The sequence below is a fragment of the Lepeophtheirus salmonis genome, chromosome 5 (assembly GCF_016086655.4).
Source record: "Lepeophtheirus salmonis chromosome 5, UVic_Lsal_1.4, whole genome shotgun sequence".
In the NCBI taxonomy this organism is placed as follows: Eukaryota; Metazoa; Arthropoda; class Copepoda; order Siphonostomatoida; family Caligidae; genus Lepeophtheirus; species Lepeophtheirus salmonis.
Genome location: NC_052135.2, coordinates 2,210,359 through 2,225,884, shown reverse-complemented (window position 1 = coordinate 2,225,884; position 15,526 = coordinate 2,210,359). Strand labels below are relative to the sequence as shown.

At 30.9% G+C, this 15,526-nt stretch overlaps 1 protein-coding gene across 1 annotated transcript in view; it reads right to left on the bottom strand.

The window, feature by feature from the left end:
* Positions 1 to 13,219, bottom strand: part of LOC121118012 (uncharacterized) — a 75,059-nt gene extending 61,840 nt beyond the window's left edge. Inside the window, exon 1 of the mRNA XM_040712547.2 lies at positions 12,843 to 13,219. Coding sequence (XP_040568481.1) covers positions 12,843 to 12,956 — 114 coding nt within the window. The 5' untranslated portion in view covers positions 12,957 to 13,219. The remainder of the gene's footprint in view (positions 1 to 12,842) is intronic.
* Positions 13,220 to 15,526: the final 2,307 nt, after the last annotated feature.

Below are 15,526 nucleotides of genomic sequence, written 5' to 3'. Positions count from 1 at the left end.
AAACAGATTCTCGACTGTATATATAGCGATATGCATTTTGGTGATTCATGACTTTTTTTCTATTCATACCCCGGAGGAAATGGAAGGATATAGCTGCCTCAAGGCCACAGAAACTCTTATTTAATGTTTAGCAACGAGTGTGCGTAGATAAAGCACAGCCAGTGAGCGCTCTAGAGACTAAAGCACTCCTTGGCTCATCACGTCATATTAAAAACAAAATTATCAAGCTGTTATTATGTTTCTTTTATTATTGAGGAGAGAGCATCTAAGTATTGAGTAGCTGTGAGAGTGTGCTCGTGAGTAACCCTTAATACTTTTTGGGAGATTAGCAAAGTTGATCTTTTCGTTGACGTATAATTAGTCCGGGCTATGCATAGTACTACCGCTAGTCACTTATAAAGTTAAATATAAATTGCTAATAAGTTATAGATGGATATAAATAGAGTAAAATTTGTCAAATAAAATATTCTGTGAATGCACATATACTCATTTCACAACGGCTAACAATTGCTGTCAAAATCACAAATTTCTTTAAAAACATCTTCGAAGTAACCGTTGATGTTATTAATAAAAAGTAAAATGCCTTTCACTTACAAATCTCGCCAAAACCCTAATAGACTTTTTTCATGTATTCAATGGCATCCCATCTCGTTGTTAGATGTACCAGAGAACTTGGTTCTTCCTTACATAACTTATATGAATCCTGTTCTGCCATTTTTCAAGACTTATTAGATGAATATCTATTTAAGCTAAAAATGTTTTTTGCTTTACTTGGGGTTAAATAAATATTTTACTAGTGGTACACCACTAAAAATAGGTTGAGAATCCTTGATTTAGAAAAAGGGATCCAAAAAGGTCACTAAAGATTATTAAAACAAACATTACATTTTAAAATAAAAAGTAATTCGATGAAAAATGAACCAATATGCATGTTATTATTTTTGAGGAAAAATTGAAAATGCCCGATCTTATTTCCGCAAAAAAAAAAAAACTTATATCAGAGTTGGAAAATTTGAAATAAATATTCAGCTCCCTAGTATCGACCCGGAATGTAAAAAGTGTAGTATTATTGTTTTGGCATATTGAAAATTAAAGTTTTTACAATCAAGAAGTTCCTAACTCTGTTACGTTTTTCAATATTCCCTAAAAGTAGTATTTGTCAACTGGGAAGGATTAAAATAGATATTTAATGTATATATATATACGTTTAGTGTTGTTAGCTTTCTATTAATGCAATGATGTATGTCATATAAACATCTAACTACTAATGACCTCTTGGCAGTAAATGAATATAAAACACGAAGAGAGATGAAATGATTATTTTCTAAGGTGAGAAATAGGAGCCTAACCTAGTTTTTTTTTTACTTTTTTCTACACGTAGATACGCTTTCTTCTTGTCATTATTCACCGTATTGGGAAAAAAATTGAAGAGGGTAGAAATTAGTGTTGAGACTCGGTCCAAACCCGAATCTTTCTCCATTCAGTCTTAAAATTTGATTCTTTCCAGACTAATATTTTGGTTTAGCTTGAGATATTTGACCGTAGACAGAAATATAATCTTTTTCAAATCCTGGATCAAATCTTTCAGCAACAAAAATATAGAACGTATTGTGAGCAATCGATGTTCTTCTATTTTACCCCTAATCAGTGCTCTGAACGTTGATTGGCTTAATTCAAATCAGCTCCTTTTAAGCTGTAAGTAATTCTATAAAATTATCTAATATTAGTTTCATAGCTGCGAAAAATTGGTTGCAAACTACCAACTGATTTTAGGCCTTTTTTCTGTTCATTTTTGTATGAAGGGCTGTGTGATACAATAAAGGTCACAACGTGATGAGTTGTACAAATATAATTTATGCAAGTCATTTCAATCCATGTGACGTTATTGCAGATCACTGTTCACAATTTTAAAACTCAACCAATGGCATCAATAATTCATTATTAGAATCGGTCTAAACTGACTTTTAAATGAGACTGATCCAGACGGAATTTTTAGGGTATCGGATGGACCTAGGAATTTCAGATCGAAACCAACACTAGTAGAAATGAGAAACTTTTTTCAACTCCATCTCTCTCCATATATATCTACAACTAAAAGTTATATAGCAAACACACAGATACATCAAATAAAAGGGTGTTGTACACTATTTGTACCAACAAAGAAAAATACAGCAATCTATCTACTATTATTGGAAGGAATTTGGCTCCTAAATCAAGGATATAGTTTTTTTTTTTTTTGAAAATAAAAATATATAATCATAAAAAAGGAGTACATTCCAGTATTTTTTTTTTTTTTTTTTGTGAGAAATGTAGACGGGATGCCAAAAAGTGTAAATGGATTGTACACATCAACCTTAAATAAATAAAATTTATTTTCGCGTATTACTTCCTCTCTTATGACTTATTCAATTTGACATAATTAGATCTCTATGAGTTGACGGTATGTAAAAATACAAGAAAACCAAAAATAGGCCAGATAATCTTAACAATATGAATCATCTTTGGAAGGAGATCAGCTTAGCGGTCATCATGTTTAACTAGATCAACAGCAAGCAGCCGTGAGGCATGGGTTTACTCTTGGTACACATGATCAAACCCTGATAGTTACCCACTCTCTTTCATGAGCTCACAGACGAGTGATTACATTATACTAAGACGTTCCCTTCTCAAGTATTATAATAACACTTTTGAAAAATAAAAAACCCTTTTCAGATTACCAACAAGAAAAAAAAATTGATGTACGTTCAAATCATATTTTATACAACTCTGAACATATATACCCTGTTGTGACGTCATCATCTCGGCCGTGAAGGATCCATTGTTTTCAAAAATAAGAAAAATAAAGCCTAAATACAGAACAATGACAAACTATTTTGGTATTCTTTACGATGATATTAAGATATTTACCTCTTGTATTAAGGCAAGGATTACTACAGAGAAGTGACAAAGTAGAGTCAGCTGTCGACTATAGCCTTTTAACTTGATTGCTTATTAATATACGTGATGTTAAACAAAGCTAAACAGTAAAAATCAAATAAATTAAGAAGAAAGCAATACATGTATTACATTTGAGGACTGTAATCAACAGCTGTCTCACTTCGGTCTCCATCCCTTCTCTTTAGTAGTCTGTGATTAAGGCCAGATACTACATTTTGATGTCAATGGAAAGTGACGAACAACCAGTGTATTTTTTATTATATAACGGTCTTTCGTTTTGGAATGGGTAGTCTGAAGAATGAATTTTCTTTTCCTTAGCAGTTGTCATTATATTTTAATTCCTGAGTAGTGAACATCCTTTCCTAAATATATTAAATTATGTTCAAAACCTGATTGAACATTTTGTGCGTGCTCATAAAAGACGGAGCGTAACCCTGAGGATTTGTTGGGGAGTTATAATTGTAAGTCCTTGCTGGGCTCAGAGTAGAATTGGGGATCGATATCGGACTAATTTTAGCAAATTCCCTTGTTTATATACTATTCTCCTTACTCCCTTGTATCAGCTGATTGTACCTGATCTCATGAAACGTCATGAGCATTATTCCTTCTCTTCTCCTAAACATTCTTTAAATAGTCAGGGTTACCATCTTGATTTTCTCTTTCTTTTCTTTTAACATGCACATTCTACACTAGATTTTCATCATTATCAATGGATAATACTAAACATTTGCATTAATATGGACAACTTACAGTTCGAAAATGTGCCATTTAACATATTCTTTGTAGGGTAAACATCATTTTATATTCCTACAACTTTGAAATATTCAACATGACAGGAAAAGAGTAGGCACTTCATCTCTTCATAAGTAACATATCCTAAGTATCTAGGGTTTTATGGCACAAAAACCCTATGTACCAAATAATGTAAATTCTTGTTGACCATTAGAACGGACCTCTACACTACGATTTTTACTTCATTATTTACAATAGTTAGTTTTTTTCTTTTTATCTATACTTTGTTCAAACTACTTTTTCTGATTGATTTATGAAATTCAATTATTTTTTCGCATGAAGATTACTTCTTATTATTGGACAAAGTTTTTTTTCTTTCGTTTTTTTATTTATTTTTCATCTTCAACTTTTCCATGCAAGTTTTATTATATATAAGATATGAAAATACACACATAGACTGATGGATGGTGAGAGATGATAATTTACTGTATGCTTCACTTGAAGATACAATACGAAATAGATAATAATATGATGGAGAAAAAAACAACCATAATATCTCGATGAAAAAAATAATGTGAGATTTCATTAACTCCGTGATAGGAAACGATTAATCCATATTTTCCCCTTTTTGTGCCTCTGTTCTCAGAGAAACTAATTTGTTAATCATGATGAAATGAACACGAATATTATGTACCTTCATTCATCGTTTTAAGACGTAAAAAAAAATATTATATGTACATATAGAATCAAAGGGTGTTCTCAATGATGTTATAAATTGCATCATAATTGGAAGACACGCTATCCTGGGGACTCAAAAACCCTCAGCTATTCACAACACATCCAAAATCCAAATCCACAGCTTTTCTCCAAAAAAAAAATTCAATTATAAAACTGTTAAAAAAACATTCAAATATTAAATTTTTCGGAGAAAAATTTAAAATTCCATAGCTTTTCACAGAAAATTAAATTAAATTTCAAATTTTCTGAAAAAAAAAATCAAGCATTAATTTTTTTATTAAAAAACAACAGCCTCTCTATCCCACCTCCTGCGGACGTCCCTGAGCTATGTACCACTTCTAAAATATTCTTTCAAAATCTTAAGTGCCCCTTGGAACGCCGCCAAGTACCCCAAGGGTTACTCCCTTTTTTAGCTATAGGTAATAAAAAATAAGTAAGAACTCTGGTATATTTTGACCTACAAAAGCTAGCCTTTCAAATAAAATATAAGAAGTTTCATTAGGACCAAAGTAGTTTGCTTCCATAGAAAGATTAGTTCAAGAATGAAACACATCAGTGGTATAGGTTTTTCTTTTTCTAAGAAAATATAAATTAAGATTGTCAAACGAAAGGGATTTTAACTTTTTCAATAATCAAATTTGAGAGGTTGAGAATCCCTGAACACGAATCAAACTCTAATATGTACAACAACCCATGAGACATTTAATTAATTTTTCACGTTTTCACAATAAAAGTTATATAATTAATCTTATATAAAATAAAATTACTTTCTGCAATTACATAAGTGATACAGAGGTTTCATTATCAAATAAATACATACATGAGAAAGAATTGTTTTTCCTTGTTCCTTATAAATAACGTTGGTAATATAATGAAGGAATTTTTTTTTGTGTTTCTTCCATTATTTAGACGTCTCACAAAAAAGCAAGGGGTATTTATGTTTCCAACGACCACACGTTTAACAACGGTTTCTAAAAATTTAAAAAAATCTAAGTATGATGTACATACATAATTATGATGTCAAGATAAAATATCAGTTCATGTCAATTCCTACTCCAAATACAAAAGTACACAACCAAGCTTGGTACATCTCTAGCACAAAATATACTTATATTTAGTGATGGGAAGATTTAAAAAAAAATCCTTGTCTTGATCTTGATGGCTTTCTAGCAAAATTTCTGATGTAGATTCCAATTCTTTAATATTTTAAATAATAGTTAAAAAATATTATTTTGCTCTAATGGGCATTCACAGGATTATAGATTTTTTTTTCCAAAAAAATACAATTAGATGTATAATTTTCTTTTCAAAAATCCACAACTTTTTAGAAAAAAATCCAAAAACCCATGGCAATTCTCAAAAAATTAAATTTTTTGGAAAAAAATTTAAAAAAATTCACAGCTGTTCACAAAAAATTACATTTTTTTTTGGAGAAAAATTTCCGAAAAATATAGTTATTCAGAGTAATTTTTTTTTTTTTTGGGGAAAAAATTGAAAAAATAAATTTTCTAGTAAAAAGCAAAAATTCCTTAAATTTTTCTTTTTTTTTTTCGGGGGGCTTTTTTTCCTAACTTAGAAAAGTAATAAATAGTTAAATACCAGTAATAAACACAAATTGGAATTGCAAAATAAACATAATCTTCCTGATGTCGATTCCAGAAAAAGCACCCAATTCTCCTATTCTGATTAATTGTCCCATCACTACTGATAATATATGTGGTCCGTGAACATAAAAACTAATTTGAGTAAAAACCACGTAAAGGAAAAAATCCCAATTATGATTTCTACTTCCCATATTTTATAGACACGTATAAGTCAATTGTAGGCTTATTATTCAAATTTGTGGGATGAGTTAAGATACTCAAGAATTTTAACTATAGTTTAAAACCTATTTTTGATATAATGGACTCTAATTGATCCGGATATAGCCTCTTACTAATGAAAACGATCCATTTTTTATTATTTTATTTTGATGATCAATTTTGACTACTTGAAGTTCAACAACTTCCAATTGTTTAATTAGAATAATCGAAGATTACAAATGAAATCTACACTTATTATTAAGAAAAATCCGTCTACCTAAACATTAAGTGGTATACTCTTTTTCAGCCAGTAGCCCACTCCCCAATTCATAGCCCGGGTAAAGTGGGCGAATGTTTCAGTTTAATTAATTCATCTTTAAAAAATACTTGTCCAAAATTCTATATTTACTAACCGAATATCTTTAACTTCTAATTAAATACTGGGTGACAATTGGTTTATGGAATTGCAATATGGACAAATTAAATTTTTTTTTAAACAATGAAGAAATTATACGTTTTCAAACATTCTCCAAGGGTTTTAATCGGATGACCATCTGACGCTAATATAACATGATGGACAAGTCGGAGCCTATGCCGTGTTAAACTATTATTTTCAATATTAAACTATTCTAAAAATTCTTTCTGATTATACCTTTGATATATTTTACTTTAATGTACATTGTTTTTATTTTATTTTACATATATATGTCTCAACTTTTGGAATTTTCATATATGAATGTAAATATGTCTACTAGAACAGAATATATAAAGGGATGCAGAGAGCAAATAACTATGGGGAACATGGTCCACAAGGGATCCCTGTTTAGGGAACCAAAAAATGATTAAAAGACCAAGATAAGTCCCTGTCCACAAAAGAATAAAAAAATCCAAAAGAGAAACCCCCTAACAGGCGAGGGATGGCCAATTAACAAAAGAACAGAGGCCCGTGTTTCTGCAAGTTTCAAGTCTCTGCCTTCCTTATTTAGTTAAGAAAAATACTTCTAGCTTGCTTTTTGTGTCGATGAGATACATATGTATATTGTAGGGACTAAGCATAACTCATCTTTATTGAGGTAATTAAAAGGTAAGAAGTTATCAAAGAGGCGTTACCTTTTAATCATTATTTTTCTAACGAAATACACAATATATATAAAGGATATGAAAAATGAGATGATTTATAACATCACCATCTCCTTTCCCTCCTCAGATTTGAATTTATTGCACAATTAAAATCATTTGCTCCTAAATGAGATAATGACATGATTCTCCAAAGGAATAAGATGAACGAACATTAACATATTGCCATTAAGAGTTGAAGAATCCCTCAGCAACCAAAAAAAGATGTCAGAGGAGAAATTACACTTATAATTATAAGTTGATAAGTACTTTTTTTTTTACACCTCAAACAACAGGAAAATAACGAAATGTACCGTGCAAATTAAAGCAATTTACTGAATATAAATGTAAGTAGTAGTTGTCGGTTTTTTTTTGTTTTTTTTTCATATCATGCAATGTGTATGTATAATATATATATTTTGTAGTGAAATTGACGGTGTTACCTCACAAACTCAAAAATCTACAGTATTTTTGTTGTTAGTTGTCGATGTTTTTTGCTTCCCCTCCCCCTCTTGAACAGAGTGTTCTGACCATTGATTAGTACAATTAGAATGAGCTCTCAGTTACTTTTTATTAAGTTTTGAACAATTAACGTATAGTAATTCCATAGTTTGAGAATAATTGGTTAACCACTAACTGATTTGGGACTTTTTCCCCCTTTTCTTTTCATATGAAAAGTTGCCTGTACAATAAACAAAATGGCGTAAAGCCCTGGTTGGATCCCAACTACTACAAAGGAGATTACTATTGGCAGCAAGTCCAACACCTGGCCATAAGGCGATAATAACACAAACTTAGTACAAGGAAAACCTCAACAATTTCCTGCCTCTAAGCGTGTGCCCCCCACCATCACCGCTACTGGACCATTGGGATTCATTGAAAACAAGAGCACGAAGCCCACGAACGTAATGTTGATTTCCTGAAGGCTTCGTCGAGAAAGACCGGTCTAATATGTCAAATGACTACGTCATCAAGGTGTGTTTCAGACGAGAGACCCCGGTGGCCCCAGAAGGAGGACATTTTGAGAAATAATTGTTGATATTATATAGTATCTGGGGTATTTGCTTTGTACTAGAAAACATTTTTTTAAAGGATTTCTTTCTAAAAAAAAAAAATATCAATCAATCAAATTAAGACGGAACTAAAATTAAAAACAAATAATCCTATGTACGCCTCCGTGTTCCGATATTGATCTCTTTTTCTGATTTGGCCTTGAGTGTATATTTCTAGACCAATTTCGACCAATGAGCCTTACGGCTGCCTGAACCGTAGACCGAAAATTAAATTGTGGATCGTAATAAGAAAAAAAAAGTTATTTTATTGTTACCGTAACAGATTTTGTGTGTAGAGCCAAACGTTACTACGAAACCGTTAGTACAGACCGAATTAGTTTGGTCTTACAAAAATTAAAACAGCCTCAGACTGATATAAAATTTCCAAACCTAACCCAAGACTAATAAGTAGGACATACCTTGTGAAAGGAGATGCGGAAATCGATTCAAATATGGATTTTTCATTTGATTCATAAAATGAATAGATTATATTATTATTCATTAACCTTCATAAAACAAACTTGGGGGGGTCAAACGTTTTATTCAACCGAACCCCCCATCTCCTCATGAATAATGTACATATTTCCGTTCTAATTCCAACTCCCAATCAAACAATAATAATAACGATAAAACTCTTTCCTGTGGCTATAAAATTGAGTAGACAAGGAGATTCCATGATTGAATCAAACAAGGAAAATGAAACCCGGATAAATGATAATGATGCCAAGACATGAGTGAGTCAATGCACTTATTTTTTATATATTTTTTGACTGAAGGTAGTACATGAAAAAAAAGTGAAAATCATTCTCAACTACATACTTATGTATATGAGGCCAGTCAACAAATAAGTAAGCTTGAATGATTTTTCTTAAAAAATTTGAATCCCAGAAATTTTAATACAAAGCCTATAATTGACTCAAATGTCCCTATGAAATATTGGGATGTATGTGCATATTTATGAATTGAGATCATCTTCTTTTCTTGGTTCAAGATTGTTTTGATGTTGACTTACCCCATATTTAGAAGGAGTTGACCACGGTAAATGAATTACCCCTAATTAATCGGTTTACAAGTATTATTGTATAATTGCATTTGAAACCGGTGTCATTTAAAATTCGGTCTAGGACGATTAGGTAGATGAATTCTTTATGACGTCATGTGTGTTTCAAAATAGAGAGCATCGATATATTCTTCGTAGATTGAGACTAAAAAGAATATATATAATACCAATATATATTTTCATACCATAACTGATACAAAAATATTAGCATCATGACAATACTAATATACATATTCACAAAATAAGTGCTCCTTTATTTTAATGTTGAATGAGTTAAATGAAACTCAAATTACATATAGTATGAATATTTTGAACCCTTTTTGAGAATTTTTCAATGGATTAATTATTTTTACAGATAATTAGTTTAGTTTGAGTAGGATAACGACGTATATATGTGGCAGGTCAACATAAAAACAATATCGAACAAAATCAAGAAACGGAGATAATCCCAAATTAGTTTATATTTCATATATAGGCCAAATAATTCACAGACATATATGCGTATTATTCAAATTTGTGGGATGATTTAGGATACTCCATAATTGTTGTTAAACCTTTATTTGATTGATGATACCTTATTTATCCTTGATATGGCACCATTCAAATACTCTTAAAATCTTTCAAATTATAATTCTTTATTGTAACCATCAATTTTGATTACTTTTGAGTGCCATTTGAGGCGCAGCCCAAGGGTTAATTTGTTGTTAGAAATAAAGGATAATTCGTGGAAGAAAACAAATGTGGTCCATACTTAATTTGTAGGAACATCATTCTATTTTGCTTTTTGTTGACGGGCCATATACATATAAAACAAATTTGATACTATTTTTAAGGCCACTATTTATACAAAGGCATTAAAAAGTTTGGGGAAAAAAAAATACTTTTTCGTCATTTTCATCTATATTTATCAGTATTTTTAACTTGAACCCGATGAAAATTATTATGAATTAATAGATTCAATTAATTATTTGTCTGTAAAAATCCTGCTGTTTTGGGCCGGCTTAATTTCATATGTAATGTTTTTCTCTGGCAAGTATGAAAAATTGCTTGTAAATTCCTTCAGAATGGTTATCACTCTATTCTGAAGACGCAAGAAATCCCTTCTGGACAGACATTAATTGGAAAGAAGTTTGTTTTAAAAACAAGACAAAAACACAAAACATAATACCAATCTCTGCAAAACTTATTGGAAAAGAAAGAAGCCTCTCATATCTTATCGATTATGCAATGGCCAGATCAATCTCCTTATTTGAATATTTTGATGCATGCATGGAATGATATCCACCTGCCTATCTTGAAAAACTAACAACAAGAATGGCAAAAGTCTGTAAAGCAATTATAGCGCCAAAGGGAAGTTTTTTTGATGAAGCTAAAAATTTAAACAAAAATACTTTTTACAATTAAATGTTTATACCACTATCGTACCTTAATTCATTTTCATTTTAATGGCGTAATTACTGTATTACCTGATAATAAAGTTATTGGGAGTTAGAAAAATGAGTGAAACTCCATTTTTTCCAAACTTTTTCTGGTATATATGTACGACATACTTATTGATAAATAATGTATTTAAGATATCCCAATTCAAAAGCCTCCCTACAGATTATAAGCGGAATTTTAATTATAAAAATAAAAAGGTCAAAATAATTGATTACGCTCTTGAAATAATGTTGAATTAATTATTATATATTATGATTTTGTGTAAATATTTGTGTAGTAGGGAATGATGATGATGGGGTTAACATTTTACAATACAGACTTGAAACACGAATACAATCTCACCAAACTCAGTTTCAAAAATAAATAATACAAAAACATTTTTTTCCCCTTATACAATATGGTAAAAAAACACATACACATAAAAAAAAGGTTAGAATATTAAGTCCCATTGGCCCATCTATTCTACTTTTTACCCAGAGGCACCTAATACGAGTTAGTTTTTCTCCCCCCAATATAAACGAATAAATCATATCCAACAGAGCACTTTAGAATCATTGTTCTCTCGTCTCAAGAAGTGTAGAACAGAAAATAATCATTTTGTTGAATTCATATTCAATCTTAATTTGCAGATATCTTACCCCCTTCTTCAACGTTTAACAAGTGTATAATAATATTGATCTGGAGGACCTGGGGCTAATAATTCAATTGAGGACAGAAGTGTGTCTCTCCCTTCTTATCGATGAACGACCAATGTAATCAAATCATCATACATTGAGTTTTTTACAAGAAATAAAATACATTTCAGCAAAATATGATAAATGAAATTTGAAACGCTAAAAAGCAACCTTTTAACAAATTTCAAATAAAAATAATTGAATAAAACATCCACAAGTTTGCGTTTCAAATAGGAACTTCCTGGGATACTCGAAGGAGACTATATGGGATGCGTCAATACAAAAACTATCATGACCAAAAATCGAGAAAAAAACCCAATATATTTTGGGTTTTCACAATGGTGCAGCTTTATATTTCATATAAATGTTCGAGTCAATTAAAGGCTGTGTATTCTAATTTGTTGGATGAGTTGAGATACCCTAGAGTGTTAGCTATAGTTTAAAACCATTGGACCTACATTGGCCCCAATATGGTTTTACAAACAAAATCTATCAATTTCATATTCTTTTATTGTGACGATTGATTTTGACTACTTTAAATACAATTCGCAGAGCTCCCAAAGGATTAATAAGAATTTCCTGATAGAAACAAACGATCATTTGTAGAAGACTACAAATGTAATCCACACTCCATTACGATAAAAATACTTCTATTTTGATTTTGTGATGGTCACATATCTAAGGACAACACCAAAACATGTTTTTGAATGTAATTCAAAGAAATATGATATAATGGATACTCAAAATTCATTTGCCATGTCCTTAAATCTATCGAAAGTAAAGGAATATATATATAATTAATTATAGGTGTCTTTTGAATGTGTATATAGGTTAAGACATACATTCCTCTTTCAAAAACATACAAAAATGGGGGTGAAAAATAACAAATGAGTCAGCAAGTTTCATCCCCATGTCTTGTGTCTACATGCTATACGTCCATTTCTTGGAAATTGTATTTTAAATTCCTTCAGAGAGAGAAAAACGCATTGAAGATGTGTTTCCGATGGAATATATTGTGTATTTATTCTCATAGGGATTCCCTCAATCCCGGCTATTATCATAAGTGACACAATAATAGCTTCTTTCATGTCATTCTATATTAGGTAGACTTTAATTGAGCTTTACCTGTTTTGTTTCTTATCTAAATCCCCCTCTCGACAACTAATACATAAGTAGGCAATAATGAATAACAACCCATCAGCCTCTTGGATGTAAAGATCATCATCATCCTCCCTCGATCTTTTCCACAGAGAATTAAAACGATATTTAATTATAAAATGATGATTCCTACCTCTCGAAAGGTTCCCTTAGTAAACTTCTCTATCAAAGCCGTTTTCCCGACTTTGGAGTCCCCTACGACAACCACAGAGCATTGGACTCGACTCGCAATTTTTATATTCGTCATTCTTCCAAAGGGAATTCAATACTAAAACACTCTTTTATATATTAATAAATATAAATCCCACTAGCGATGATAGAAATATGCACGAGGAATCCGTTCGAATGGCTCTCCAAACAAAAATATTCAAATGTTTTGTTATTTCATACTCCGCACATTTCAAATATATTCACACAACCTCAAAAGTGAGAGTATTAAGAACTAACGGTATGTAACGACTGAGTTGCGAGCCAGCCATAGACTAAGGAAGAGAAGGACTTTTAAATTGTGTTCTCTTTTTCTTATTTTCGGTTAATAAAGGCGAGCGTTCCACGCTCGCTTTTATAAATGATGTTTAAGCAAACGGGTTTTACATAGATGATTTTGAAGAGCTGTCTTCCTCTACTTTAAATAAAAACACCTATCTATGGAGTTGACGCAGGGAATTGACGCAAAAAAAAAAAGTATAAGGAGAGATTGAGATGATGATTAAAAAAAGCTCAAAAGGATATGTGATATTTTATGAAGTAATTGAGAATAATATGTGAGTGAGGTTTACACTTTAAAATGTAATATTTAAAGATAATAGGACGTACCTTTATTAAATATTTTTTATTAATACTTTAAGTAACTACAGAATTTAGTCAAACTTGTCGATAGATAACATAATCATTAGAAATATGTTCCTCCTCCAGCCATAATCAAGATCCATACTAAGACAAACTCGATAATCCTCTTCCTAATTCCCTTTTTTAATTCGTATTCAATATACCTACTCCCTTTTTCCGTTTGTACAATAATTTGTTTTTTATATTTTTAATTCTTTTGGTGCATTTTTAAATCCACAATTGATACTTTCAAACAGCTTCGAGACATGGGGAATCAATCTTTTTTAATGAAAAAAATCAACTCATCAGCGAAAAAACAAAGTTGCTCTCCAGAGCCCTGGAATTAGGTCCAATCAGAATGAAATATAGCTATTAGTATGTAACTCATAATTCTGGACAACTTTTATTTTATACCTATGGCCGGTATCTGTCACCGTTTTTGAAATAAATACGCTGGTTATTCGTTTTTATTAGCGGACATACAGATCCAACCATAATATTATATTATACTAGATGAAATTTTCAACTTTATTATTTATCTTTTATAAAACTAGCCTAAATACTAAAGTGAGAACTATAAAAAAGTAAACATCAGCACTATTAATATCATAATGATGCATCATGACCTTGTGTCATTGACAATATGATTTCATACAAAAAAGACTTTGTCAAGTCGTTCCAAAATAATATTATATTTTTTCTCCTTGATTTTTTTACGAATTTATATATTTTATTTGACAGAAATAAGTTTTTATTTTCCTTGTTTTGTTTTTTTCCAATTTGATAAATGATTTCATTTATAAATCATGTCCTAAATATAGAAGAATTAAAAATCTGATAAGATTCGGATAGGAATGGACTAAATCGACTCGATCATAACCTAGTTCCAAGGTTGTGCCCTTTTGTAGGTATTGACACCTGATTTAAAAAAAAAACAGAAGAAGATTTACTCACATATTAAAATGTTTAATGTACTGAAAATAATGATAAAAAAAAAATTAAACTGTTCATAGTTATATAGTAGCACTTTCTTTGATAAAACCGAACTTGTTCATAGTTCTATAGCATTGATTTATGACCTATCTATGCCCTTCCAATGTTTTTAGTTCTTGATATGGGCCTGGTGATCCTGCTGCACCAACTTGACTTATATTTAAGTAATCTTTAATTAACTAAATATGATCAGTTCTTAGTCTTAATCTCAGTCCAGTTGGAAGAACCGGGCTATGATGAAGGAAAAGTGAATTAATTTTGAATCTTTCAAAAATAAAATTAGCTCAAAATTTATTATTTCGTCTAAAAATAAATGTAAACTATCTTTTTTGTCCGTCAGCACTGGAAGCTGAAATGATTTTTCTCATAATTGATTGTGGATTATATTGATATTCTCCGAGGCATTATCATCCCATTTCCCTCCAGAAATTACTTCTATTAAACCTTTGAGTGCCTGGCAAATTGCACTAAAAGTAGCGGAAAGGGTTCCTCACAATTTTAACTATAAGACATATTTTATTTGAATGGCTACATCGGTGTCAAAATAAGTATCTTAAATTAAATATATGTCATAAAATATAGTTAAAACTCATCCCACAAATTTGAATAATGAGACTATAATTGACTGAAATATGTCTATGAAATGTTGCGATGTAAGTACAGGACTGATTTGGTTATTATTATTTTCAATCCAGAATGAAATTAGTGCAAAATCACGGAGGAGGACAAGAAAACATTGGCTTGCTGAAGAAAGCAAGCCGAGACAGTTAGGAAGATTCTAAATTTTCTCAAAGCCAACCAAAATTCGAGCAAAGTGTTATTCTTTTTCTTTAATGCCACTATGAATAGGCAGAAAAGCCGTTATATTACAACCAAACATCCAGAAAATGTCTCAACTTGAGGGAAACAAGTCTTCAGAACAAAAAATCCAGCAGGAACCATGGTCTTGGTAGTTGTGGAATCTGCCTTACCATTTTTGTGGAGGGGAAGGAGTGG